At 42.5% G+C, this 25,851-nt stretch overlaps 2 protein-coding genes across 8 annotated transcripts in view; both read left to right on the top strand.

The window, feature by feature from the left end:
• Nucleotides 1-24,824, top strand: part of TMEM242 (transmembrane protein 242) — a 30,918-nt gene extending 6,094 nt beyond the window's left edge. For 2 of the 7 annotated variants that reach the window (XM_030316677.1, XM_030316675.1), the window contains 2 exons: nucleotides 192-329; nucleotides 10,374-10,873. In XM_030316677.1, coding sequence (XP_030172537.1) covers nucleotides 192-329; nucleotides 10,374-10,561 — 326 coding nt within the window. In that variant the 3' untranslated portion in view covers nucleotides 10,562-10,873. The other 5 variants (XR_003969035.1, XM_030316678.1, XM_030316680.1 and 2 more) reach the window with 5 other exon arrangements.
• LDHAL6B (lactate dehydrogenase A like 6B) lies at nucleotides 248-18,593 on the top strand. Its single transcript, XM_030316673.1, has 2 exons — nucleotides 248-329; nucleotides 16,684-18,593. The coding sequence occupies exon 2, from the start codon at nucleotides 16,745-16,747 to the stop codon at nucleotides 17,888-17,890; it is 1,146 nt and encodes a 381-aa protein (XP_030172533.1). The 5' UTR covers nucleotides 248-329; nucleotides 16,684-16,744; the 3' UTR covers nucleotides 17,891-18,593.
• Nucleotides 24,825-25,851: the final 1,027 nt, after the last annotated feature.

Below are 25,851 nucleotides of genomic sequence, written 5' to 3'. Positions count from 1 at the left end.
TATTCAAATATCTGTCAGAGAAGTTGTGACCTAAGTCCTGCAGTTATTAAGTAGCAAAGCTGGTATTTGAACTTGGGTTGGTCCGGCTTCCCAATATTATGATAGAATTCAGAGAGTCAAGAATTTCAAACACTCCCCAAATAATTACTCTTTCTGAACTGGTGATTTTTTCCTTTCTGTCTTCATCGCAGGGAAGTATGGCCACGGCTGCCTTACCGGAGAGCGGGTCTATCCTTGCCTTGAGAGCCTTGGGTTGGGGCTCACTTTATGCGTGGTGTGGTGTTGGTGTGATCAGCTTCGCAGTCTGGAAAGCTTTAGGAGTACACAGTGTAAGTAACTACAATCCTATAATTGATATCTGGAATGTTTATTCTACTTTCTGTGGTCTAAATCTGCCTAATTTTCAAGAACTGTGTGTGTAACCTATACCCCAAGCTAAAAAGCTATATATTAGGAATGATTGGCTTTTTTTTTTAAACTACTGGTAGGAAGTTCTGTGGACCAAGCCCTTTGTGACAGGTGAGAATCGATGGTGGTTTGGAATGGGTGGCAGCAGTGGAGTTGACGAAAAGAGGTTCTAGGTATATTTTGAAAGTAGCGTCAGCAAGGATTTGTTATACATCGGATGTGAGCGGTGAGGGAAAAAAAATGACTTCAAGGAGCTCCAAGGCTTTTGGCCTGAGCAGCTGGAAGATGGACGGGGACCAGTGTGAGAGGAGCAGGTGCTCGGGGATAATGTCAGGAGCTCAGTCCGCGGCCTGTGAGTTTGACGTGCCTATTAGTTGGCTAAGTGGAGAGTCAAGCAAGCAGTTAGATGTAGAAGTTTCGAACACAGAGGAGAGGTACGAGGTGAAGATGTAAACTTGAGACTCTTCGATATTTAAAGGTAGTATTTAAAGGCAGGAGACCAGGTGAGTTCACCAAGGCAGTGAACGCAGGGAGAAAAGAGGTCGGAGGAAGGAGCTCTTGGGCACTCCCAAGGTGTAGACGTCAGGGAATATGGAGGAAATTAGCAAAGGAGACCTCCCTACCAAAGAGCAAAACCAGGGAGAACCGGGAGAATGGTGACTTGGACATAGGTGAAGAAGGTGTACACTGGGGATAAGTCATGTGAGATGAGACTGTTAGTTTGCCACATGAGCAGTGTGGCAGTCCTTGGTGGGTAAAACTTCAGTGGGGTGGTACAAAAAAGAATGGAGGAGAGAGATCGGAGGCAGTACATATAAGCACATCTTGAGTTCTGCCATAAAGGGAAAGAAAGAAATGGGGTCATAGCTAGAAGGGGCCTGAGATCAAGAGAGGGTTTTTGTTTGTTTGTTTGTTTTTTAAGTTGGGAGAATTAACAGCATGTGTGCGTGCTGATGGGAGTGATTCAGTAGAGGGGGAAATTGCAAGGGAGGGGGAATGATATGTATTACTATTATTAAAAACATTACTATATTTTTCACATTTGGTTTAATCATAACTAAACATCAGCATTATTGTACTTCTCACTCAGAGTATTCTGACGAATAGATGTTGCTTTTCTCCTGGTCTGACACTTATTTTTAAAGTCACTTTGCTGGCTAGTAACTGTTTATGACAATAAAGTCAGGTTTACTTGGAAAAGTTAGAAGAGCCGTGACTGGAGATTTTTTTTTCTAAGATTTAATTTAAATTCAAGTTAGTTAACATATAGTGTATTATTGGTTTCAGGAGTGGAATTTAGGGATTCATCACTTATATGTAACACCCAGTGCTCATCAGAACGAGTGCCCTCCTTAATGCCCATCACCCATTTAGCTCCCACCAACCTCCCCATGATTAAGATTTTTGATGTTTTTTGTTGTGTCCTCAATTTTGCTTTTGACCAATGTAAAATCTCTTCTTCCATTGCAGATATTGTGCCAGACATTTTAGACCTAGCAGATTACTTAATCTTCACAATAATTGTGAAGCAGGTATTAATATCCCCCATTTTATAAATGAGGAAATTGGGACTCACAGAGGTTAAGTCATTTTTCCAAGATCACACAGCTTATAAGGTATTAATATCCCCCATTTTATAAATGAGGAAATTGGGACTCAGAGAGGTTAAGTCATTTTTCCAAGATCACACAGCTTATAATTGACAGAGTCAAGATTTGGATCCAAGTCTTATAGTCTTTAAAACCTAGATTTTTTTTTCCCCCAATGTTACCTCCCTTAGCTAAGATAGGAAATCAAGGAGTAGGTGGAAGGGGCCAGGATGAGGGGAAGGAGGTGGTTAATTTGGTTTTGATTATGATGTGATCCACACCCACACATTCTTAGTAACTTGACAGGTTTTACTGGGTATCTTCACTGCGGGTCTCATCTCCCAACATTGTAATTAACATCAGTCTGGTATAGGACCGGCCATTTTCTCATAAAAAGGAAGACCTCCTTTTAGCCTTCATCTTCAGTAGAAAAGTCTTTAGGATATAATGGTAAAGCAGTATTCATATGTATATATAATATGAGAGCAATTATTGAAAACAAGTGGAAAAAACTGAGAGAAAATACGTCTGGCAGAAATTTGAAGTTTTTGGGGTGCCTGGGTGGCTTGGTCCGTTAAGCCTCTGACTTTGGCTCAGGTCATGACCTCGCTATTTGTGAGTTCGAGCTTCGCATCAGGGTCTGCCAAGACAGTGCAGAGCCTGCTTCACATCCCCTGTCCCCATCTCTCTCTGTCTCTCAACTTGCACTTCCTCAAAAATAAATATACATTAAAAACATTTTTTTAAAAAGAAATAATGTGGGTGAAATATAGGTGTGGGGGTGAATTTTTATTTTACTTTTCTGTGTTTCTTAAATGTGTATTTTCACAATAGAACCCTTTTGAAACAATAGTGCTAGATTTTATTTTTATTAATTTATGCTAAAAATGAAGCACAGCTGCCTAGGAGTTCACAAAACCCCTTCAACTATGTATGAAATCTACTTGGGGGCATGAAATACTTAATTAAGCTTTTAGTTTCTATAAAAATGATGGTCTGTTAGCACTTTATATTGACTTCATGGAAATGATTGGTGATGTTTCCAGAACTTAGTAATGTAGGTCATAAACTGAGTAATAAAGTTTTAAGATACTTGAAAATATGAATAGTCTTTAAATTAGAAGAGTCATAATAAATCAATCCAAATTTCCATAGACCAACAAAACTAAGTTATTTAAGTTAAGTTAAATGCTCAAGAACTTGGGCTTTATGGGCTTTATGGTGCTATTCTAGCTTCTAGAATGTGAGCTTCTTTGTTTTATGGCACCAATAGGAGGATTATTGCCTAGATAAAATAGTTGAGCAAGAAAAATTATTTTCTGATTGGCACTACTGAATACAATGATACTTGGAATCTTTTTATATATTCATGTCTTTAACTAAAAAGTGGGAATATAAATCTACTCTTTCCCTACCTGTAGTTCATTAGGAATATCAGTTTGATCTCCACATCTGAGAAGTCTCCCAGAAAAATGATTCACTGACAGCTTTTCAAGAGCACACCTTTTAATAGCAGTAGTGTTTGTTAATTTGTTCATTCAAAAGACATTTGTGGGCCTACCCTGATCCAGGCACTGTGCCAAGACAGGACTCCCCAGTAGACTGTTATTATGGAAGACTTAGTTTTTAAGACTCTCTAAGCAAATTCTTATTATATGACCCACTCTGAAGCTTGTGGAAAGCAATATGGTATATTTCAGTTCTGCATCTAGAGAGTTTTGATGATAATTGTGAGGTTGCCCTGAGTCCAGTGTGGAACTTTTATCACTATTTACTGCCTCACATTTGGAAATGTCATCTTTCTCTGACTAAAAACAATCTCAGAAAATGCTGAACAGAAATGGCCCAAGTGTGTGTACTCAATAAATAGTTGATATGACCATTTTAGATAAATTCAGGTAAATCAAAATCAATTCCAGTGTCAAATAATTGTTGGTAGCTACCCTGGACTGTATTAAATTGCCAATATAAACCCAGTTTAAAAAAAAAAAAAAAAAAGGGTGCCATCTAATGGCTGAAGGAGAGCAGTTTACATTCCCTGTTTTAATTCACAGCTACATCTGCTGGCCTAAAAGAGAACACGTTGAAATGCTCGAAGCTAAGGTCTTCAGTTTCTTAGAAGTATTTTGGATTTACTCTTTGTGTATTCATAATTATTATGGAATTTCATTTCACATAGAACATGTACAAAACATCGGATATGAATTTGTATTTTGCACGATGGTGTATCATTTAATTAGAGATTCAAATAAAGGAGAGTTAGTGGAGCCTATCTTGTTCTCAGCCTACTGAAGCAGGGTAAGTGTGCCCAGGATGTAAGAGGGGACCCTCCCTGCCTTCGTGGAGGAACCAGTTCACCTTCCGCCTGGGATCAGCTCACCAGTTCCAGCCTGCTGAGCAGTGTTGTGGGCCAGCAAGCAAGGCCCGATTGCTCAGTATGAATTCATCAATTACTTTAAATTACAGTATTTTATCATCTGATTATGACTGAGGCAGCATTAATTTTATCACAGTAACTTAATTGTGAAAAGAATGAGCATTTACCATGGGTTTGTGGTCCCCTGATGCAGCTACGCAAATGATCCTGGGAGACTGCCGTGTTCAGGCCAAGTTCACACCGTGGAGGTCTGATTAGATTGTTTTTATTAGGGGCAGATATTTTAGGTTTAGAGAATAGTTGAAATAAAAGTTTGTCAGTGAGTAAATAAGGATCTCTAGGGATACCAAATAGTAATTCCCCAGTTATCAAAAGAAAAAACCATGCCATTTACAGTTATTTACATGTTAACTTAAGCACAAAGACTTAACTTTTCTACCTTTTCTTATTATAGTAAGTATCGATACTTGAAAGGATTTCTGAAAAGGTTGAGCATACTTATGGTTAGACATTTTGCCTTTTTTTTCTCCCCTTAGAAGGAAAAGGAAGGAAGGAAAAATGTTGGATGCATAAATAATTCCTAATTGATATGACTGGGAGCGTTAGGCCTTTTTTTTATGCCTATGGACTCGTGTTCAACATTTGTTGGAGGTGAAGTTGTCTTAGAGTGCCGATCAGAATCACCGTTGCTAACATTTACTGTGCCTTGTATTTACTATATTCATGATACCTGGTGTAGTTAGAATTTACAGATAATTTACACTTGTTGCCCTCAGAGGAGCTAAAACCTCAACGGTAATAAAGCCATGAATGAAAACATTTTTAGTTATTGTGAAATACTTTAAATTGTCCAGAAATTTAAATTTAAAAATTTACTTGTAAATAAAGGGAACTTTTAGTTTTGTTTGTTTTTTTTGACCATGGGATACTGTTTTTATTTACATATATTGCTTATTTTTTTAAGTTTATTTATTTATTTTGAGAGAGAGAGAGTATGTGAGTTCAAGTGGGGGAGGGGCAGAGAACAAGGGAAAGAGAGAGAATCCCAAGCAGACTCTGCATCTTCATCAGCGCAGAGCCTGGCGCAGGGCTTGAACTCATGAACTGCGAGATCATGATCTGAGCTGAAGTCAGACGCTTAACTGACTGGGCCACCTAAGCACCCCTTACATATATTACTTATTTAAAAATTTTTTTTTTAATTTTTTTTTTTCAACGTTTATTTATTTTTGGGACAGAGAGAGACAGAGCATGAACGGGGGAGGGGCAGAGAGAGAGGGAGACACAGAATCGGAAACAGGCTCCAGGCTCTGAGCCATCAGCCCAGAGCCCGACGCGGGGCTCGAACTCACGGACCGCGAGATCATGACCTGGCCGAAGTCGGATGCTCAACCGACTGCGCCACCCAGGCGCCCCTAAAAATTTTTTTAATATTTATTTATTTTTCAGAGACAGAAACAGAATGCAAGTGGGAGAGGGGCAGAGAGAGAGGGAGACACAGAATCAGAAGCAGGCTTCAGGCTCTGAACTGTCAGCACAGAGCCTGATGCAGGGCTTGGACTCATGAACCATGACATCATGACCTGACCCGAAGTCACTTAATCGACTGAACCACCCAGGCGTCCCTATATTGCTTAAAGAAAAACATGTTTAGGACCTATCTTAAAACAAAGACGGCTTTGTTTTTTTTGTAAAATTATGTACTCATTGTAAAAAAAAAAGTGTAGAAAAGTACAAAAGAGGAAACAAAACTCACCAGAAATCTCACTGAGTTGTAATCACTTACTAAAATAAAAACATCCCTTCAGACTTTCTATAAACATATTCATATAATTATATATAAATGTTGTTTTACTGTACTATTCTGGAACCTTTTTCACTGAATAGCCACAAGAACATCTTTGCACAGTAGAGTCTATAAATCTCCATCATTTTTAATGGCTACATGGTGCTCCATTATATTATAATTACTTAATCAGTCTCCTGCCAATAGCATTTAGATTGTAATTTTTCACTATTTAAACACCATAGTGAACCTCTGCAGGCATGCATCTTTTTGTACTTTTCTTGGTCAGGAAATTTGTCCTAAACACAGATGATGTTATTGTTAAATCCAAGTGCATTTTTAAAATGTCTTTGATATCTATTGCTAAGTGCTCAGTTTATACATTTAGAAGATATTGACAATGCATACAGGTTTCCTAGCACCCTTGCCATTAGTGGCTTCTATTACTTTGAAATGTTTGCCAATCTGATAGACGGGAAATAATCTCTTTCTTTCTTTATTGCATCTCTTAGAAGTCCCTGTCGCTATAAAGGCTTTTATGCAAATAACCTGTGATTGGAGTTTTAACATGTCTCTCCAGCCCCAGTGTTGCTTCCTCATCTGCTGATAATAGGTTGGTTCTTTCTCAAGAGCCAGGCTTCCTTCTCCTTGAAAACAAAAAGTAAAATGTGTAAATAAAACACATTTTAAATATTTCTCTAAAAATTGGCATTCAACTTTGCTATTCTAAGAAAGATTCTTTAAGGGAAGTAATATTATCTCTTTCCTCTAGGACAATATTGGATTCATTCTAATAAAATGTATTTTCTCCAGCTCTTTTTTGTAGCTGCTGCTAAGTATACTTTTTATGTTAATATTTAGGCTCATTTCTTAATGTCCTTGTGACCAGCTTTAAGGGCTTTTGCTAATTACAGTCAAATCTCTTTCTTTTGACTTTTTGCTAATTTCAACATCTGGTATATCTTATATTAAATATTGTTATGCCTACACCGTTTTTAAGTTACTCATTTCAAATGAAGCAACATTGTGAATGCTAGAACTGCATATGTAAATAAAACTATGGAAAAGCTTAGAAGTTTTTAACTTCTAAGATATCTAAGAAGAAAATAGACTGTGCTTTGTACTTCTCATTGGTTTGGTCAAAGATTAAAAACAAATCCGTCTCTTGGCAAATTGTTTAATGGTAGCCACTTCTGAGGAATCTGCAGGGAGAATCTGAAAAGTGACTGAAATATGTCCCTTCTGCGTCCTTGCCTAATCTAATTTCAGAGCTACCAGCTTCTGTCCCCAGGAAGCGGACTTCACTTCCTTATTCTGATTACCATAATGTCAGCTGACCCAGCCTCACGTCAACTTCCTGATAGTACTTACTAGAACACCCAGAACAGAGTCATCATGATCTTGCACAGATAGTTCCGTCTGTCAAGCTCAGGGCCTTCAAACGGCATACGCATTGAGGAATATATTCCTGGAATCATTTTCAAATTAATTGGAAGTGGCACTGTGCATCACTTAAATCTAGGTCTGAGGTGACAAGAACATCTCTGTAACCCTTATTTCCCATTCATTGCAGCTCTAATGGGCTTGGCATCCGGTGGTAAGAGGCACTCAGTGTAATGTGGAGGAGCAATTTGGTGACAGAGAGACCGAATCACAGGGACTTGCTCAGTTTAAAATGGGAGATAACAGCTAGTGTCTTTTTTTGGTTTTGGGTTGTTTTTTTTTTTTTTTTTTTTTTTTTTTTTTTTTTTTTTTTTTTTGCCTAAGCCAAGGGGGTGGGGGAAAAAAAAATCAGCTTTTTTTGGCATATTGCCAATATACCTCTTCTAAAAACCCACGTTTTCCTTTTATAAGTAAAACAGGGCCCCAAGCATTTTATAATATAGGAATGTGCAACCATTACTAGAAAAGATCAGGTCTGCCATGAAAGCCTTCTTGTTCCAAAGCCTGACACAAATCAGGCTTAATCACCTCAGGAATGTTCCCAGCCTTACTCCACCAGAGGAAAAGTATCCTTGATTTCACTTGGGTTTTCCTTTTCTTTGTCCTTATTTCTTCTACTGAGCACAGAAAATTGGACTCACGTGAGCAGATCTCTCTAAATAAGGCATTGTGGAGTGAAGACCTGATAGCATGTGTCTACCTTTGTTATGAAGGTACCTATTCTTGGTCACTTAGAAATCTCTAAGACTCCATGAAAAAATTTATATGTGTATGTTGGTATATTTATATATATTATTAGTCATTTACCGGTATATCAGACAATGAAGTGGTCTCTCCAGTTGAATTTTTCTGACTGAAATATTTCTAACAATTTTAAGAAGAAATCTTTTTTTAAATGTGCTGTGTATCTTTCCACAATGTAAATTGTGCTGAACATAATTTCACTATTTTTTGATGACTCTGATACATCAGTTTGCCTCTTGTGCGAACGAATGCTGGGCTTCTATAGTTCTTTATTCGTTTTGTAATTGTTCTCAATCCTAGTTTGGCTCTTACTTTTTGTTTCCCGCTATCCCATCTACTTCTGAAATGCTGCTGCCTTATTTGACACATTAGATGCTAGTTCCTTGCTTTGCCCTTGAATTTTCTCCTTTGCAGGCTCCATCCACTCTGGTGGCTTCATCCACGTGCAGAAGGTTGCCAGGTCTGCATCTTGAGTCGACCCCTGAGCTCCTTGCTCGTGGACGCACTTGACTGGATGCCCTGCAGGCATCACACGTGTCCCCACCTGCATGGTCATTCACCACCCCTCACCCCATCCTCACCCCATACCCTCCTCCTGCATCACTCAGGGGAATGGCACCATCATCCACAGAGCTGCCCAGAGAGAAAAGCTAGATTCTGTTCACGACCACACTCTTTGTCACCCCTGTATCTAAACAGTCACCAAGCCTTGCTTCTCCCACACCCCCACAGCCACTGTAGTCAGGGTGTCTCCCTGCCTCAAGATGGTCACGACTAATCTCCATTCACCCTGCCTCCCGCCTGGCCTCTCAATAGCCCTTTCTCCACACTTTGCAAGAAGGCCATGGCCTTCATCTTCCCCAAACTTCTCCCTGCATCTGTACCACTCACTCTGCCTTGTTCATGTCACCATGGACGAGGTGGCCATGCTGCTACCAAGGGCTGACCCCTACCATCTGCCAGAGGATCTTGCTTCTGGAATTATCCTCAGCCTTAGCTGCCGGTTTCCCCTCTGCTGCAGCGTGTACAGACATGTTCCCGTTTCTCCCGCCTCTATAAATTCTCTCTGACATTCCTCATCTTTCTCCAGCTACCAGCCCATTCGTCTGCTTCCCTTCATAGAAAAGATATTTTGCAGGGCGCCTGGGTGGCTCAGTCAGTTGAGCGACCTGCTCTTGATTTCAGCTCAGGTCCTGATCTCAGGGTCGTGGGATCGAGCCCGGCATTTGGCTCTGCACTGAGTGTGGAGCCTACTTAAGATTCTGTGTCTCCCTCTGCCCCTCTCCCCTGCTCAGGTGCATGCTTTGTCTCTAAAATGAAAGGAAGAAGGAAAGAAAGACGGAAGGGAAGGAAAGAGGAAAGAAGGAAGAGAAGGGAAGGAAAGGAAGGAAAAGATTTCTGAAAGTTGCCATGGTCACCGTCTGTACTTCCTCCCCTTTCTCTCCTCAGTCCTGAGGGAAACTGCCGGGTAGGGTCACCAGTGCCTTCCTTGTTGCCACACCCAGGTCTTTATCATTCTGCTAGTTGACTCTCAGCGACATTTGACACAACTGAGCATTCTGTCCCCCGCAAAACACTCTTTGCTTCCGAGACTCCTTCGACCTCCCTGGCCAGATATCTTTGCACGTCTCCTGTTCTGGCTCCTCCGTGGCAGACACGGAAACGTGGGAACATCCAGTGGCTTGCCACTTGGACCCATCTGTTCTCTTTCCGTCCTCGGTCCCTCGCTCCGCTCACCTCGTCCTCGGCATTTTCAAACAACCATACAGTCTGTTGCCAGATTTGCCTCACAGCTGCATGTTGTGCGTCGTCGGTCGTGGGTCCGAGAGGCACGTCCGCGACCGTGGCTCAACCACTCGGGGTTCCCGCGCCTCCAACGCCCCCTCCGTCTGTCTTTCCCACTTCGGCCAGTCCCTCTCCACCCCCCCCCCCCCCCCCCCGCCGGCTGTTCCAGCCAAACCCCGGCAGAGACTCATCGTGGGTTCTCTCATTTCCCTTTATCCCCTTCGTCTCATCCGTGGGCCAGTTCTGCTTCTTAGCGGTGCTGCGAGACACAGCCTGGCTCCTCTCGTGGCCCCACCTCCACTGGCCTTTTGCCCAGCGCCCTGGAAGTTTCCCGGCCTCTCCTTCCCTTCCCGCGAACGTCTCCTCCGCGCAGCGGCTGGCAGCTGGGGATACTCGGAAGGTCTAAGTCGGATCGCGTCACTCCTCTGAAAAACCCTGCAGCGGCTCCCGCTGAAGAGGTCGGCGGTCGCGCCCTGCCCCCTGCTCCCGGCTCCTCCGCAACCGCCACGGCCACCGCCCCCACGCGCTGCGCCGCACGAGCCTCTCCCCTTGGGCCCCTTCCTCCAGCCGGGCCTGGACCCTCCCTCCCCAGGTCTGCGCTCCGCCGCTCTGGCGTGACATTTAGAGTTTCAGCCCAAATTTATTTCACCTCCTCAGAGAAGCTTCCCCAGACCATCTGGTCCGAAATACAGTAGCCTCTTTACCCCCACCACTCAGTTCGTCTCTGACAGCATCCTGTTTTCTTCTCTTCACAGCACGATTGCAGAAGGAAGTTCTCTTGACCATTTTCTTGTCTCAGCTGTCCTCACAAAAACAACGTCAATTTTGAGAATAGAGACCTCATTTGATTTGTTCACTGTTGTATTCTCAGCACCTGTAACAGTGCCTAGCACAGAGGGTGCCCCCGCTGGCACACAGTTTCTGCCATGTCAGTGGCTCGCTGTTCCCTTGAGAATAAAATCCACGTTCCCTGAGATGGTTTGGCCCCTCCGTGATCTGGCCCCTACTTCTTTAACCCGTTGGTTCTTAATGGGGTCCGTTTTGTCTTCCCCGCCCTGCCGAAGAAAGATATTTGACAGTATCTGGAGACATTTTTGGTTGTCCTAACTGGGGGAGCTACTGGCAGCTAGTGGATGGAGGCCGGGGATGCGGTTCCCCATCCAGCGCTGCACCAGCAGGCCCCACAGAGCGATCTGGTGCCCGTGTCACTAGTGCTGCGGTTGAGAGTGGCCCTTTCTCTCTGTTTCGCCCAGAGCTCGAGCCAGGCTGAGAGGCCTTGTTCTTCCTGGCCTCTGAGCCCTGTCCCTGCTGATCTCCCTGCTGAGCACCCCTCGCTCTTCCTACTGTTCCTGATGCTGGCTCTGGTCCTTGCCCGATTGGAGTCTTGAGGCAAACTAATCTTTAAACTTCACAACAGGGAGTTCATCCATTTGGGCAGTTTTGAAATTATAAAGGTAACTTCTACCATTAGGTAAATTTAAGTTTGTACCTAAATTGAAGATAACTTGCATATACAAACATTCTTCATATCGGGTTTTTTTTTTTTTTTTTTTTTTTTTTTTTATGATGAATAGAACTGTTATCCAGGACTGTGGTATTATTTATATGAATCCAATCACAGAGAATACTTGGAGTGAATTAATAAGACCACACCTATTCAGTTAGAGCCTATAGCCATAAAATTAAATTTTGTCAGTTTTTAGCTACAGTTTGGGATGTTTAAACACATACCAGTGAATTTCAATTGCCTTGTTTTCATGTTTTGTCCTACATTAAAATATTTCCTTTTTTTCCTTTTGAATTATTAATACATGTAGCTCTTTTAAGTGCATCAAAGATTGTGTGTAGATGATATCTTTATCTTTATTTTTATTTTTTTAATGTTTTATTTTTGAGAAAGAGAGAACAGGAGCAGGGGAAGGGCGGGGGGGGGGGGGGGGGGGGGGGGGGGGGGGGGAAGAGAATCCCAAGCAAGCTCTGTGCTGTCAACACAGAGCCTGAGGCAAGGGTCAAACCCATGAACTATGAGATCATGACCTGAGCCAAAGTCAGATGCTTAACCAACTGAGCCACCCAGGCACCCCTATTTTTATGTATGTATGTATGTATGTATGTATGTATGTATGTATGTATGAGGGTGCATGAGCAGGGGAGGGGACAGAAAGAGAGAGAGAGAGAGAGAGAGAGAGAGAGAATATCTCAAGCAGGCTCCACCCTCAGTGCAGAGCCCAACATGAGGCTTGATCCCACAACCCTGGAATCATGACCTGAGCTGAAATCAAAAGTTGGCCTCTCAACCAACTGAAGCACCCAGATACCCTAGATGATGTCTTTAAAGAACAGAAGTGGGATTTGGGTTCTTTATTAGATGAATTTGCCAATTCCTGTTATGATATTTGAATACCATAAATGGAAGTTGATCCCAATTTTGTTTTGCAGTGACAGTCTACCTTTGTTCTATCAGGAGACAAAGCTGTGTGGCCCTGCTTTTGTCCCTCCCCAACATTCCCCGTATTGCTGACAAAGGAAACTACATAAGGTGCTGGTATTTCTAAACACCCCCACACAAGGATTACAGAGTTGTATGGATTTTAGTTCATGAGCAAGAGAATCATAGCCCACTAATTTGTTTTAAAACTACAATTTGCATTTTATGATTTTTAAATCACAAAGAAGACTTTTAAAATAATTGTGTTTATATAATGCTCTACTTGCTTGCTGGTGAGTTTATAGCTTATAATATTAATTAACACTTCTTTCATTGCAACTTCTTTTCTTTTCTTTTTTTTTTTTTTTGTCAAATCAAGGGTTTTATGCAGTGGTTACTTTTTAAAAGCTTTCCAAAGAACAAAATATTTGTTTAAAGAATGAAAATATTCTTTCCGCCATTGCATATTTATTTTACTGTGTTTCTAGCGCTGTAGAATTTCTTTCTTTTATTATTACTATTTATTTTTTATTTTTTATTTTTTTGTGTGTTCTAACTTGGTAAAGGGAGGTATTGGCTTTGGCTTTGGAAACAGTTAAGAAATCTTTTAGCCTATCCATAGCTTTGTCTAAAATTTATACATCAGCCTTGCTAAGAAACCCCAAACAGGCATCTACACATTTTACCTACCCTTCATTTAGAACTCTGGTAGTAGGTGGGTTCTCCAGCCATGCCTTTCTGTTTCTCTCACCTTTAGCCTTACTTCACTCGGCTCTATATTCATTCTTTTTTTTCTTTTCAAGATTTTTATTTTTTTAAAGTAATCTCTATGTCCAGCGTAGGTTTGAACTCACAACCTTAGATCAAGAGTCGTATGCTCTATTGACTGAGCCAGCCAGGCACTCCTCTACTCCTTCTTTTCTACCATGAATATTTACTGAATTTGCTTACCAAGCTGTGTTCTTGAGGATAGTGATATGCTATAAATAAAAGGTGATCCCTTTGGAGTGACAGATTCATATGTAATTACACTTAATTGTGTGTGAGAAATCCTATGATGGAGAAAGGTGCAAAAGACACTGGTGGCGTAGGATTTTTAAAAGTCAGTTCTGCTGGGGGGTGGGGGGGGGGTGGATTGTACAAGACTGAGAGGATGGAATATTTGGACCAGACTCCTAGATAGAAAAAGGGCCAGAGAGCTGGGGATGAGAGTCCAGACAGGTGGAATAGAATGGCTTAGTTGGAACAATTTGTGGTCCAGAGACTTGTTGGTCATCTTTTATTTCCTGCTTCCTCCTTCCTCGGTGATGTAATCAAGCATCCTCCTCCCATCAGCAATAATATTATACTGCCTTTTGAAAAAAAATTTTTTTTTCAATGTTTTTTATTTATTTTTGGGACAGAGAGAGACAGAGCATGAACGGGGGAGGGGCAGAGAGAGAGGGAGACACAGAATCGGAAACAGGCTCCAGGCTCTGAGCCATCAGCCCAGAGCCCGACGCGGGGCTCGAACTCCCGGACCGCGAGATCGTGACCTGGCTGAAGTCGGACGCTTAACCGACTGCGCCACCCAGGCGCCCTATACTGCCTTTTGAATAGATCATTTGAGTTGTGTTTTCCATTCGAAAGGAATAAGGAACCACCTCAGACAGGTCATTAGGGAGTTGTCTGGCTGTATCTGACTTCGCACATCTTTTTTTTTTTTTTTTTTTTTAATGTTTATTCATTCTTGACAGAGAGACAGAGCATAGCATGAGTGGGGGAGGGGCAGAGAGAGGGAGACACAGAATCCAAAGCAGGCTCCAGGCTCCGAGCTGTCAGCACAGAGCCTGACGCGGGGCTCAAACCCACAAACTGTGAGATCATGACCTGAGCCGAAGTCAGACGCCCAACCGACTGAGCCACCCAGGCGCCCCTGACTTCGCACATCTTTGAGTAGACCTAAATCTGCTGTGGAGGTCATGTACATGTCTTTGTCTTTCTCAGTTCTTCCCTTCTTAGCTCAAGACTTACTGTAAATAAAAAGCTGCTTTGTTTGAGGTATTTTTACTTTGGAGAGTGTTATTTTCTCAAAATTGATTTAGTTGTGGCTAAGGGGAAAAGCTGAAGAGGCAGCTGTCAGAGATTTTATTTCTGAAGAGGTTCAAACTCTAGAAAGAAAATTACTATAGAAAGAAGTCATCTAGCTAAGAGTTGTTATGTGCTTGAATTTCATCCTCAAGAACACTTATCTTGGAAAATGACTTGACTGGTCAAAGGAATCATTATAGGAAGAAGGTGGGACCAGGCATCAGGTTTAAATATTTCTATTCTGTCTGGGATAGAAGAAACTGCAGCTATCAAAAGTTGGTCTTTTAAAAGGATCCCTCTGTGATGTTAGCCACCATTAAATAAAGATGATTGTTTTTAAAATTGCAGTTGTTAATTTGGCAAATGGTTACCATAAAACTGACTACCAGTGTGGAGAGAACTCATGTTTGTGATGCTGTCACCACTTTGTGTATCATGGAGCTTGTGACCCTGTGCCATCTAAACAGTATGTCTGGTCCCTGCTAGAGTGCTGAGTCCCACCGAAACAGGGTTGCAGGAACCCCACTAATTGCCACACTTTCCCACCCCTCACCAACTGCTTTGCTCATTGTTCCTCTCTTCCTGGACTGCACTGCGGTGACAAAAGAATATAGATTTCTAAGTCCTGAATATAAAATATTCATTTTGTGGAGATTTGGTGTTCTGAAACCGAAATCTTTTTTCTGACTGGGAGGCGGCTGTGTGTGCCAAGAGCCCTATTAGGGAAGGGCATATTGCTTTTTTTTTTTTTTTTTTTTAACATTTATTTTTGAGAGACAGAGAGAGACAGAGCATGGGTGGGGGAAGGGCCGAGAAAGAGGGAGACACAGAATCCGAAACAGCCTCCAGGCTCTGACCTGAGCTGAAGTCGAACGCTTAACCGACTGAGCGCCCCAAGAGCATATTGCTCTTAAAAGGAGAGGAGAACTTTGAGGAATTATTACATGGTCAGAGTTGTTTTATAAGTGGGGAGAAAGTGCCACTATTTTTATTTGACTTTCGTAGCTTACTGGGTTTATTAGGGTATATATTTATATTTCATCAGATGTAAAGTTGCTATCTCCTTAGAAACTTCAAAGGAAGTTCAGAAGACTGACCAGAGAAATGCAGTGGAAAGCAAGATATACTGATACTTATTTTACTGCTTTAATCAATAATCTGATCTGTGCGTTGGTCAAAATTTGCCAGTTTAAAGACCTTTAACATAGATCTTCATTTGAATAGAAGGCTACATCCCCACCTTTCTACCTGAGAAATTTTTAATCAGGACTGTGAATCACACGGTTTCCTTTGGCATGAGAAAGTAGTAACGGCATCTCCCTTTGAGTTTCTACTGTTGGACTAGCTCACAGTCGGCCCCTTCCCCTTATTTGCCAGCGCTGTGACTCCCCCCCCCCCCCCCCAGTTGTGGATCATGGTCGTGACTGGTACAAAGGCAGTGGAACCTCTCCAAATAGAAAATTCTCCAATTGGATACAACTTAAAACAGGAGCCCCGCTTCTCCTATAGACGCAGAAAAATGGTGAAGGCGGCCGTTTGGAGACAGCACACGTACCTTATTCTTTCCGGCAGGGATACAGTTCAGAAAATCTAACCCTATTTTTATCTGTACCTACTGGAATTATTTCTACTTGGCATCTGTAGCAAAAATAGAAAATCCGTAATCCCGGGGATCTGGGTTGGCCCATTATACAAGTTAGAAATGGAAGAGAATTCATGTGTGTAAAACAATGTACAGAATTAATTTGCCAGAGAACCCCTTTTACCACCCCAGCCTGAGCAGACATGCAAAGTACCACTCTGGAGGCCCTTGAGATGCCACGCGAGCCTGCCCACTGGCACAGCTGCGGTAGTGGGCTGCGGGGCCCTCCGACGCCGCGGCCACGCACAGCCGAAGTAGTTGGGGGGGACGCGGTGCCGTCCAACTGCCACGGCCGCGCGCAGTCGCAGTAGTGGACCGGGGGGCGGGGCCTTCCAACCGCCAAGGCTTCGAGCCACCGCAGTAGCAGGTGCAGGAGGTGTCTAACGGTCACCTGCTGCTCTGTGCCCTCAGGTCACAGAGCTTGTCTGCAGTTTTCTTCCTTTCTCTCCCTCCACCCCGTGAGTGAGTAGCCATGAACTGGTCTGTGGGAGTCCTGCGGGCCGGCCGGAGAGTGGAGGCTGCGAGAGTGAATTTCCTGTGCCCGAGGGGGGCGCTGTGTCCCCGCCAGCCGGCAGGCATCTCCCTTCCGGTCGCGTGGCCCGTCACCCTCGTGTCCAGGATGGCGACCATCAAGAGTGAGCTTATCAAGAATTTCACCTCCGAGGAGGCCGTTCATCACAACAAAGTCTCCATTATAGGAACCGGATCGGTTGGCATGGCCTGTGCTATCAGCATCCTGTTAAAGGGCTTGACGGATGAACTTGCCCTTGTGGATGTTGATGAAGACAAACTGAAGGGTGAGACCATGGATCTGCAACATGGCAGTCCATTCGTGAAAATGCCGACTATTGCCTCCAGCAAAGATTACCTTGTCACTGCAAACTCCAACCTTGTGGTCATCACAGCAGGTGCACGCCAGGAAAAAGGAGAAACGCGGCTTAATTTAGTCCAGCGCAACGTGGCCATCTTTAAGTTAATGATTTCCAATATTATCCAGTATAGCCCTCGCTGCAAACTGATTGTTGTTTCCAATCCAGTAGATATATTAACTTACGTGGCCTGGAAATTGAGTGGATTTCCCCAAAACCGTGTTATTGGAAGTGGTTGTAATCTGGACACTGCCCGTTTCCGTTTCTTGATTGGGCAAAAGCTTGGTATTCACTCTGAAAGCTGTCATGGGTGGGTCCTTGGAGAGCATGGAGATTCCAGTGTCCCTGTGTGGAGTGGAGTGAACATCGCTGGTGTCCCTCTGAAGGATTTGAGTTCAGATATAGGAACTGATAAAGATCCCGAGAAGTGGAAAAATGTCCACAAAGATGTAATTGCCAGTGCCTATGAGATTATTAAAATGAAAGGTTATACTAATTGGGCCATTGGCTTATCTGTAGCTGATTTAACGGAAAGCATTTTGAGGAATCTTAGAAGAGTGCATCCAGTTTCCACCATAATTAAGGGTCTGTATGGGATAAACAAAGAAGTATTCCTCAGTGTTCCATGTGTCTTGGGAGAGAGTGGTATTGCAGACCTTGTAAAGGTGACGCTGACCCCTGAAGAACAGGCCCGTCTGAAGAAGAGTGCAGAAACACTGTGGGAAATTCAGAAGGAGCTTGAGCTTTAAAGTTGTTTGAAACTATCTTTCAGAAGTTATTGAAGAGATAGTAGGTGTGGGGTTGTATATGTCAAATTTTTTAATAAACTTGAAATTGCTAGAAGTTGGAAATAGGAAAGGAAGTACAGTGACTCATCTGTTTATTCCCCAGCTTTTTTATTTAGCATACAGATGTCAGGATGATTTTTTTTCCCCACACAATTCCTAAGTGACTGCATCAAAGGTGTTTTTGTACCACTGATGTGCCAGTACTTGCCATAGACAGAGAGTTGCTATTTGGTCCAAAAGGATAAAGGATATAGGTTTGTTTATTGTGTTACAGAAATAATTTTCATTAAGTACATGTTAATTTTTTCATTCTGGCTGGCTTACACCTACTGTGTTCATTTATATACTGTTTTTAAGAAGTTGTGACTTTCTCTACAATGTAAAAATATACAGACAGAAGTACTGTAAAGGAGCCATCAGCTGCCTTCGTGCCCCTGTGACAACCTTTCAGGTGGGCCTTAAAAAAAGGCATTATAAAATGAGAGCTGCGAGTAGGGCCTGTGTGTTGGGAGAAGGGGGTGCACATGTACACACATGCTCGTGTATGGACGGCAGTGAAGCAGAAACATTAGGTTAAAATAGGAAAATAGTAGTGGTCTGGGTGGTAGCAGTTATAAAGCGTTTAATGCAATGTAAAGTATGAAGTGTAAAAAGATAGAAAAAAGCTTTTAGAAAGAGACCTGACAGAGGTGGCAAGCGTTACTGTCATTTATTTGTCAGAGAGACATTCCTAAATTTTGTCGCCGCTAAAAATAAAGCCTCTGAAATTATTTTAGAACTGCCTCTGAGAACCTGACCTGTTTGCACATTAAACCGGGAGGCGTGTTACAAGTTGTTCTTGTTAGGCCAGGTCTCATCAGCAGAGTGGCCCTGAGATGCTCTGAGGGCATCCCTCTCGCTCGGTTTACTTCACGCTAACAAAGCTTTTGCTTTTGTATTGTGCCCTGTTGTTAATCACTGTCATAAAAATTGGCTGTTTTAATGAGTGCTTCAGGGATTGTATTTCTCAGAAAGTTACACATTCACTTTTTATTCCTAAATCAATTGACTTTACTATAGATTCTAGACTTTCTGCATGTGATACAGTGAAGGTTTAGGAGAAAGTGAAGACGCTTGTCTGACCTCTACCTAAATGATGTACTAATAACGTAGAAAATGAGAACGATTTTCAAATTCGTGTTAGCCTTCTTGATGCAATTGAGTATTAAATAAATAATATGGTATGTTCAAACATATTTCAGGATCCATATGGACATAAGCCAAGCTAATTAAAATGGAAAGGTACCAGCATCTCCTCTCTAAATAAAACCGGTCCTGCTTAGTTGAATTTTACCAGGTAGACAGGACAGCAATCCACCCCCAAAAATGACCCTTTACCATACTGATCAGAGCTCCCATACTATTTTATTGGAAACATCTAGAAATGTTCTGACTACCCAGGAAGCAGTGTCATGTAATGGGACTAATTGATGTGCTGAGCTCTGAAAGTGGGAAGAATGTTGGTTTGGTTCCAGACGATTCTAAGAGCTTTTTAAGCTTAACTGCACAGAGTTCTTCTTCCCCTTTGTCCAGCCCTTGAGTTTTTATTCAGCCATGTTTCAGCCAAGATTAATGTAATTTTGAAGGGGATCAGAGCACGCCTTAGGTCTATTTTGTAATTCTCTTTACTATGTCAAGTCAGAGTAGGCTGGGTTTACTACAGTGAAAAACAGTCTCCAAATGTGTGGCTCAAGGTTTATTTCTCTCATTAAATCCACTGTGGGTTTACTTGAATCTCTAGGGGAGCTGTCCTCCACAGGTGGCTTTGTACCTCAGGTTGCTTTGATCTTAAGGCACCGCCATAGTAACCCAGGTTTCCATGATTTCTATGGAAAGGTAAGAATGGCCTGGAAACACCTGCAATTAAATGCTTCAACCTGGAAGTGATGCACATTTCTTTTGTCAGAACTAGTCATGTGGGTACCTAACTTAAAGAGGGTGGAGAAGTATAACCCCCCCCCCCCCATATCTGGAAGTACATGACTACTGGCTATCAGTGAACATTAGTAATAATCTGCCATACCATTCTAAATAAAATGGTAGCCATTGTAAGAGGTACATGTGCTTTTAGAGTCATTTTTAGTTAAAGCTGGTATGTGATTAGAGGTTATAGAGGTACCAAGTCTTTCCAGGTCACAGAATCAGAGTGGCTATGGTGAAAGAGCCCTGGACATCATTCAGTCAGTTGTACTTAGAAAGCATGTCACCTGGGGCGCCTGGGTGGCGCAGTCGGTTGAGCGTCCGACTTCAGCCAGGTCACGATCTCGTGGTCCGTGAGTTCGAGCCCCGCGTCGGGCTCTGGGCTGATGGCTCGGAGCCTGGAGCCTGTTTCCGATTCTGTGTCTCCCTCTCTCTCTCTGCCCCTCCCCCATTCATGCTCTGTCTCTCTCTGTCCCAAAAATAAATAAACGTTGAAAAAAAAAATTAAAAAAAAAAAAAAAAGAAAGCATGTCACCATGGATGGGTTAACCTCTCTGACTTCTGGTTTCTCATATGTAAAGTGGCGGTGCTCATTTCTGCCACAAAGAATTGTAAAGACTAAATAATAGCCTGATGCTTGGTAGAGTGCCTGACACATAGGTAATCTCATACAGCAGCCATTATTATTCCTGTTCAAGTAACAGTTATTGTCTTATTCTGTGTTATGAAGAAGCTGAATTTCCAGGTTCTTCAAAATGACTGTCGGTCCTGTAACGCTTTCATCGTTCTACCTCCAGTACCGGAGTCCTGCAAGAGGCAGCTGAAGCCAAATGAGCTAGTCGGTGGCAAAGACATTATACAACTTGGAGCTTTTAATTCCAACAACTACTTATTTTTTAAAGAATAGATACTATTCTTAAGGGTAAGGGTTTTCTCTAATTGGGTACATCTCTTGGGCTTTTAAGGAGTTTTTCAGCACACCACGCATTAGACCAAAAACCTTCATGTTGTTTTTTCCCTGCCAAAACATGCATGGTAAATGTGCAGCCGTATCCCATGTTTCTCTCCTGGCTTACTGGCTATATGGCTCTTCAAACAACTATTGCAGTGTGAGTGAGAATAACATTATTAGAGACATAATCTTGAAGCCATTCTAACATCTAAAAAGTCAATCATACCCAGTCTTCAGAATGTCCATGTTAGTAACAAATTACTTGTAATACATTTCCCAATTGTCACGACACCGTATTCAAGGCTTGCTGCCTTAGAAAGTAATACTTTCTGATGGTATTACAACCCATCCCTGTTGGACACAATCAGTGGGACTTAGGGATGAGGTTCTTGCGCAGTGGGCTCATTGCCTTAGGGGGTGCCATTCCTGTCTTAGTCTTTGTGGAGAGCAGTGCCTGGAGTTGTGTAGTACACAGTGGCCCTGATTAGAAGCGTAGCCCTGGGACCCATAGCCAGGGAAAAATTCTCTCCAGTCAGAGGAAAGAGGGAAAAGGAAGACAGCAGGTAAGAGCTCAGAGCTTGGAAAATGCTTCAGAGTAAAACTGAGTTACTGGATCTCTAGTTCCCAACATTGTCCCGTCCTCACTGAACTTGTGGGGTACAGGGTAGGGGATGGTTTGTGCCAATAGCTGTCATTGTTATTGTGGAATTCAGTTCATTGGTTTATAATCAAATTTGCTTGAATTTACTCAACCCCTAAATCTTTTTTCAAGCACAGTTGTTTTTTTTTTTTTAATTTTTTTTCCCAACGTTTATTTATTTTTGGGACAGAGAGAGACAGAGCATGAACGGGGGAGGGGCAGAGAGGGAGGGAGACACAGAATCGGAAACAGGCTCCAGGCTCTGAGCCATCAGCCCAGAGCCCGACGCGGGGCTCGAACTCACGGACCGCGAGATCGTGACCTGGCTGAAGTCGGACGCTTAACCGATTGTGCCACCCAGGCGCCCCTCAAGCACAGTTTTAAGCAGGAGAATGTTCTGTTGACCTGTGATAGCGTATCACTGATAACACCAACACCTCTGAACTGCATATCAGAAATTAACACAGGGGGGAAAAATCCGGAAGGTTTTCGTGTCCTATCCATATACATAAATAGTACAAGCTTAAAAATTTGTGGAACCCCATTGTTTAGAGTAACATGAGGCCCTCTTTATAACTTCAGTGTAGACTTTGGGTTTCCTCTTCTACAGCTGTAAAATTAAAGAGGCCCGAATGGTGTTCTTTATCCCATCTGCCTCCTTTCTTTTACCCCTCTTCAAAGTCTGTCTATCCTTCTTTGGCTCTTTTTCAGATACGATTTCTTCTAGTGGGTCAGTAACTCATTTATGACTCTGGGGACAGGTGAATGATACAATACTTGGGAAATAAAGAAAAGAAAAAAATCAGTCCAAGAAGACAAAATGGCAACATGACCCCCCCCTTGCTGAATAGCAGCCACCCTTTACTCCTACCCAGACCACATCTGCGTTTCCTACCTTCTTCTCAGCAACTGACCATGTTCCACATCACTGAGAAGGCAGAATGGCATATGATCCTCTTCATGTCCTTGCTCTCTGACACTCCATTTGAAAACTTTGTCATTGGATTTAGTTGTAACAGATGTTCAGCCATAAAGGTGAAGGGAAAGAAGAGGCAGCACAAGCAGACCCTGGCCAGAGATGTCTTGGAACTGAGAAAGTCTATGCAAAAGATGCCTCAGTGGGGCTATATATTGGTATTTTGGACAAAGCAACAATTATTTTTGTGGCCATTCTAGATACTTAGAATCTGCCCCCCTCCTCCAGTGCAGATAGAAGTTCCCTGTGATTATGGCAACCAAAATGATGACACTATTTGAGAACTGCTATTTGGAGCTACATTTCCAATCCCTCCCCAGTACTGTGTCTAGGTGACAACGTGTTATGAAGGATTCGTCACAGTACAAACCAAAGAGTTGCATGGAAGACGGGGCTAGGGAGAGATACCCATGCCATGGATGTGTGTGTAATGAGGACTGGTGTCTGGGACCCAAACGTTAAAAGATGGTTGGCATGGACCTCCTATAGGCTACATATAACGGAGAACCATATGTATCCCCCAATGTCAAAATAGTTGAACCAAAATGATACAGAACTATAAAGTAATGCTTTTAGCCAACCTACCATATTATTTATGTCCGTATGAACTTTGTTCTTGGAATCCAGCACATACTTTGGTGATGCCATAATGACAATGGCCAATATATATTGAGTGCTGCCATGTGTTAGGTGCTGTGCTTTACGTGTCACTTAATCCTCACAACCCTATAAGCAGGCAGTTATCTCCCTTCTACACATGTGGAAACTACGGCTTAGAGACAGGAGTTTTCCCCAGTAGAGACAGATCTATCTGGCGGCAGAGGCTGTGCTGCAGTGACTGGAGTGAATGCCTAGGAATTTACAAGTCCTGAGCAAGATGCACTTGCTGAGTTTAGAAACAAAGTAAGGAATCAGCTTCAAAATAAAGTGAAATAAATAAGCAGCGATATAAGAAAAATATGTTAGCCAACTCCCAACATAACCACTCCAAGAGATGTCTTGGTGTTGTCGATGAGTCTGAGGTGCTTCGCACATCTGATTGAAGAGATCTGTATCTTTGAGAAATACAGTCAGGATACGGCCGAGGAGAATACTGTAATGCTGCACAGTAGTGCTGAAGTATCTTCATGACAGGACCAGACAGGTTAAAACCGTGAATCAAAAGTGCGTAGCCAGCACTATCTAATGCAAAGATGATCCGTCCTCCCTTAGGACGGTGTGCTCCGCAGGGGGAGCTAGGTGCCCCAGGTTGACGCTCCTATTAAAGATCTTCCAGCCCCTGCTGTGACCCTCGGGTTCCAAGTCAACCTCTGTTGGTAAAACCTCTACACAGAGCTTTCAACACCGTTTGGCATATGAGAACATTCTAATTTATCTGCCGTCCACTGATTATTAACCCTTTCTTTATTAACCCATTCTTTATTAACCCTTACTAAGTTTCTTCTCTCTACTTCTTTCCTCTAGCTCCAAAATGCTTCTACGAATGGCCTCGGTGTGTTTAAGACAAACAGAACTTCCATTCTCAGCTGCATCTTTATATATGAAAAAGCCAACAAAACATAGCATTCTTCTGGTAGGAAATAGATATCATGGAGGGTTGACAGTCTAGATTACGTTGCCTTCCAGATTCAGAGTGGTGTTTTATGTTATTTAAGGCTCAATAGATTACCACTTGGAAGAAGAACGGAGGTGTATCTCATTTCCTCTCAAGGTCGCTGGAGCACAGTCTTTACTTTTTATGGTACCCACAAGCGATGAAGTATCATCCCAGCAGCAACAGAGTCTGTCTCTAATTGCTTTGGCTCTTTTAATTTTGATAACTGATTTTTTTTCCTCCTTTTAGATGAAAGACTTTCGAAGCAAAATGCAATCAATATTTCCAGCAATCCCCAAGAACTCCGAATCGACTCTTGAGTGGGAGGAAGCATTGAAATCCAAATGAGATAAGCATGGTGAGGGAAGTCTAAAACGATTGTTTTGGAAAGGGTGGCTTCAGAGATGCCACAGAAGCAAAGGGGCCTCGACTGATTTATCATCAGGAACATGTGCATTGTTGACTGAATTCATGGGATAGAAGGCGCTCAGTGTCCACAGAGGAGGCCGCCAGTCTGTGCGCTTTACTTTAAAATTCACATGGGCATGCTTGTGCCTAAGGTTTTCCCAAAATTGGGAAGACTATTTAAAAATAATCATATGGATAACCTCTCTGTGGAGAAGATCCCAGGAGAAGTACGTCTGTTTATAACAGCTGAAGCCAAGTTTTGTACCTGAAAAAAATGTATAATAACATATGATGGAAAATCTTTATAGACAGACTCCTAACCACACTAGTACCTCAGTGTGTCTAATTAAATGAGTTTCAACAGCGTTTCTTGTCTGTATGTGATTGTCAGGGCTTGGAAAGCTCACTCCTATTAGGCCGACTCCAGAGCAACAGGTTAACAGGTAAACCCTGTTTGTCAGGTAGCAGGTGTGGCTCTGTTGTCCTGAATTTGCTGTCCTGGCTTTGCACGTGCTAATTAGTCGCTGATGAGCTGGTCTCAAGGCTCTGGAAATTCTTGTGCATAGATAAGAAGCCAGTAACAGATTATGAGAACTTGAAAAAGTAGTCATGCTAAAATAATACGATACCATGGATATAAAATGTACTTTTTTGAGAAGTTGGTTCCGTGTCCCTCAACATTGACTGTTTGCTGTTTTACCTCAATTGTCAATGTAAAATGAGTCCAATTATCACCTACCTTAACAAATTATTTTGAACCAGAAAGTTACCTGAGTATTGAGTCTCAATTTTAAGTAGTCAGTACTGCCTCCCTGATGAAACTACTGGTAAATTCTTCTATGCACACCCAGCCCTTTCCTGTCCTCCATGATCTCTTCAAGAAAACAGAGAAAAATGTCTGCACGCAATTATTTTTATTTGAAATTAACATTCTTTAAAGAAAAGTAAAAAAAAAGAGGTTAGAGTGGGAGAGAGCCAAAGCATAAGAGACTGTTAAAAACTGAGAACAAACTGAGGGGTGATGGGGGGTGGGAGGGAGGGGAGGGTGGGTGATGGGTATTGAGGAGGGCACCTTTTGGGATGAGCACTGGGTGTTGTATGGAAACCAATTTGACAATAAATTTCATATATTGAAAAAAAATTTTTTTTATTTATTTATTTTTTTTTTTTTAATTTTTTTTTTCAACGTTTATTTATTTTTGGGACAGAGAGAGACAGAGCATGAACGGGCGAGGGGCAGAGAGAGAGGGAGACACAGAATCGGAAACAGGCTCCAGGCTCTGAGCCATCAGCCCAGAGCCCGACGCGGGGCTCGAACGCACGGAACGCGAGATCGTGACCTGGCTGAAGTCGGACGCTTAACCGACTGCGCCACCCAGGCGCCCCGAAAAAA

Source organism: Lynx canadensis, chromosome B2, assembly GCF_007474595.2.
Source record: "Lynx canadensis isolate LIC74 chromosome B2, mLynCan4.pri.v2, whole genome shotgun sequence".
In the NCBI taxonomy this organism is placed as follows: Eukaryota; Metazoa; Chordata; class Mammalia; order Carnivora; family Felidae; genus Lynx; species Lynx canadensis.
The sequence above is the reverse complement of the archived record's forward strand: the minus strand, read 5'-3'. Positions and strand labels throughout refer to the sequence as shown.

Excerpts from the sequence above, each read along its gene's own strand:
- LDHAL6B (XM_030316673.1), top strand. The coding sequence starts at position 16,745 with ATGAACTGGTCTGTGGGAGTCCTGCGGGCCGGCCGGAGAGTGGAGGCT.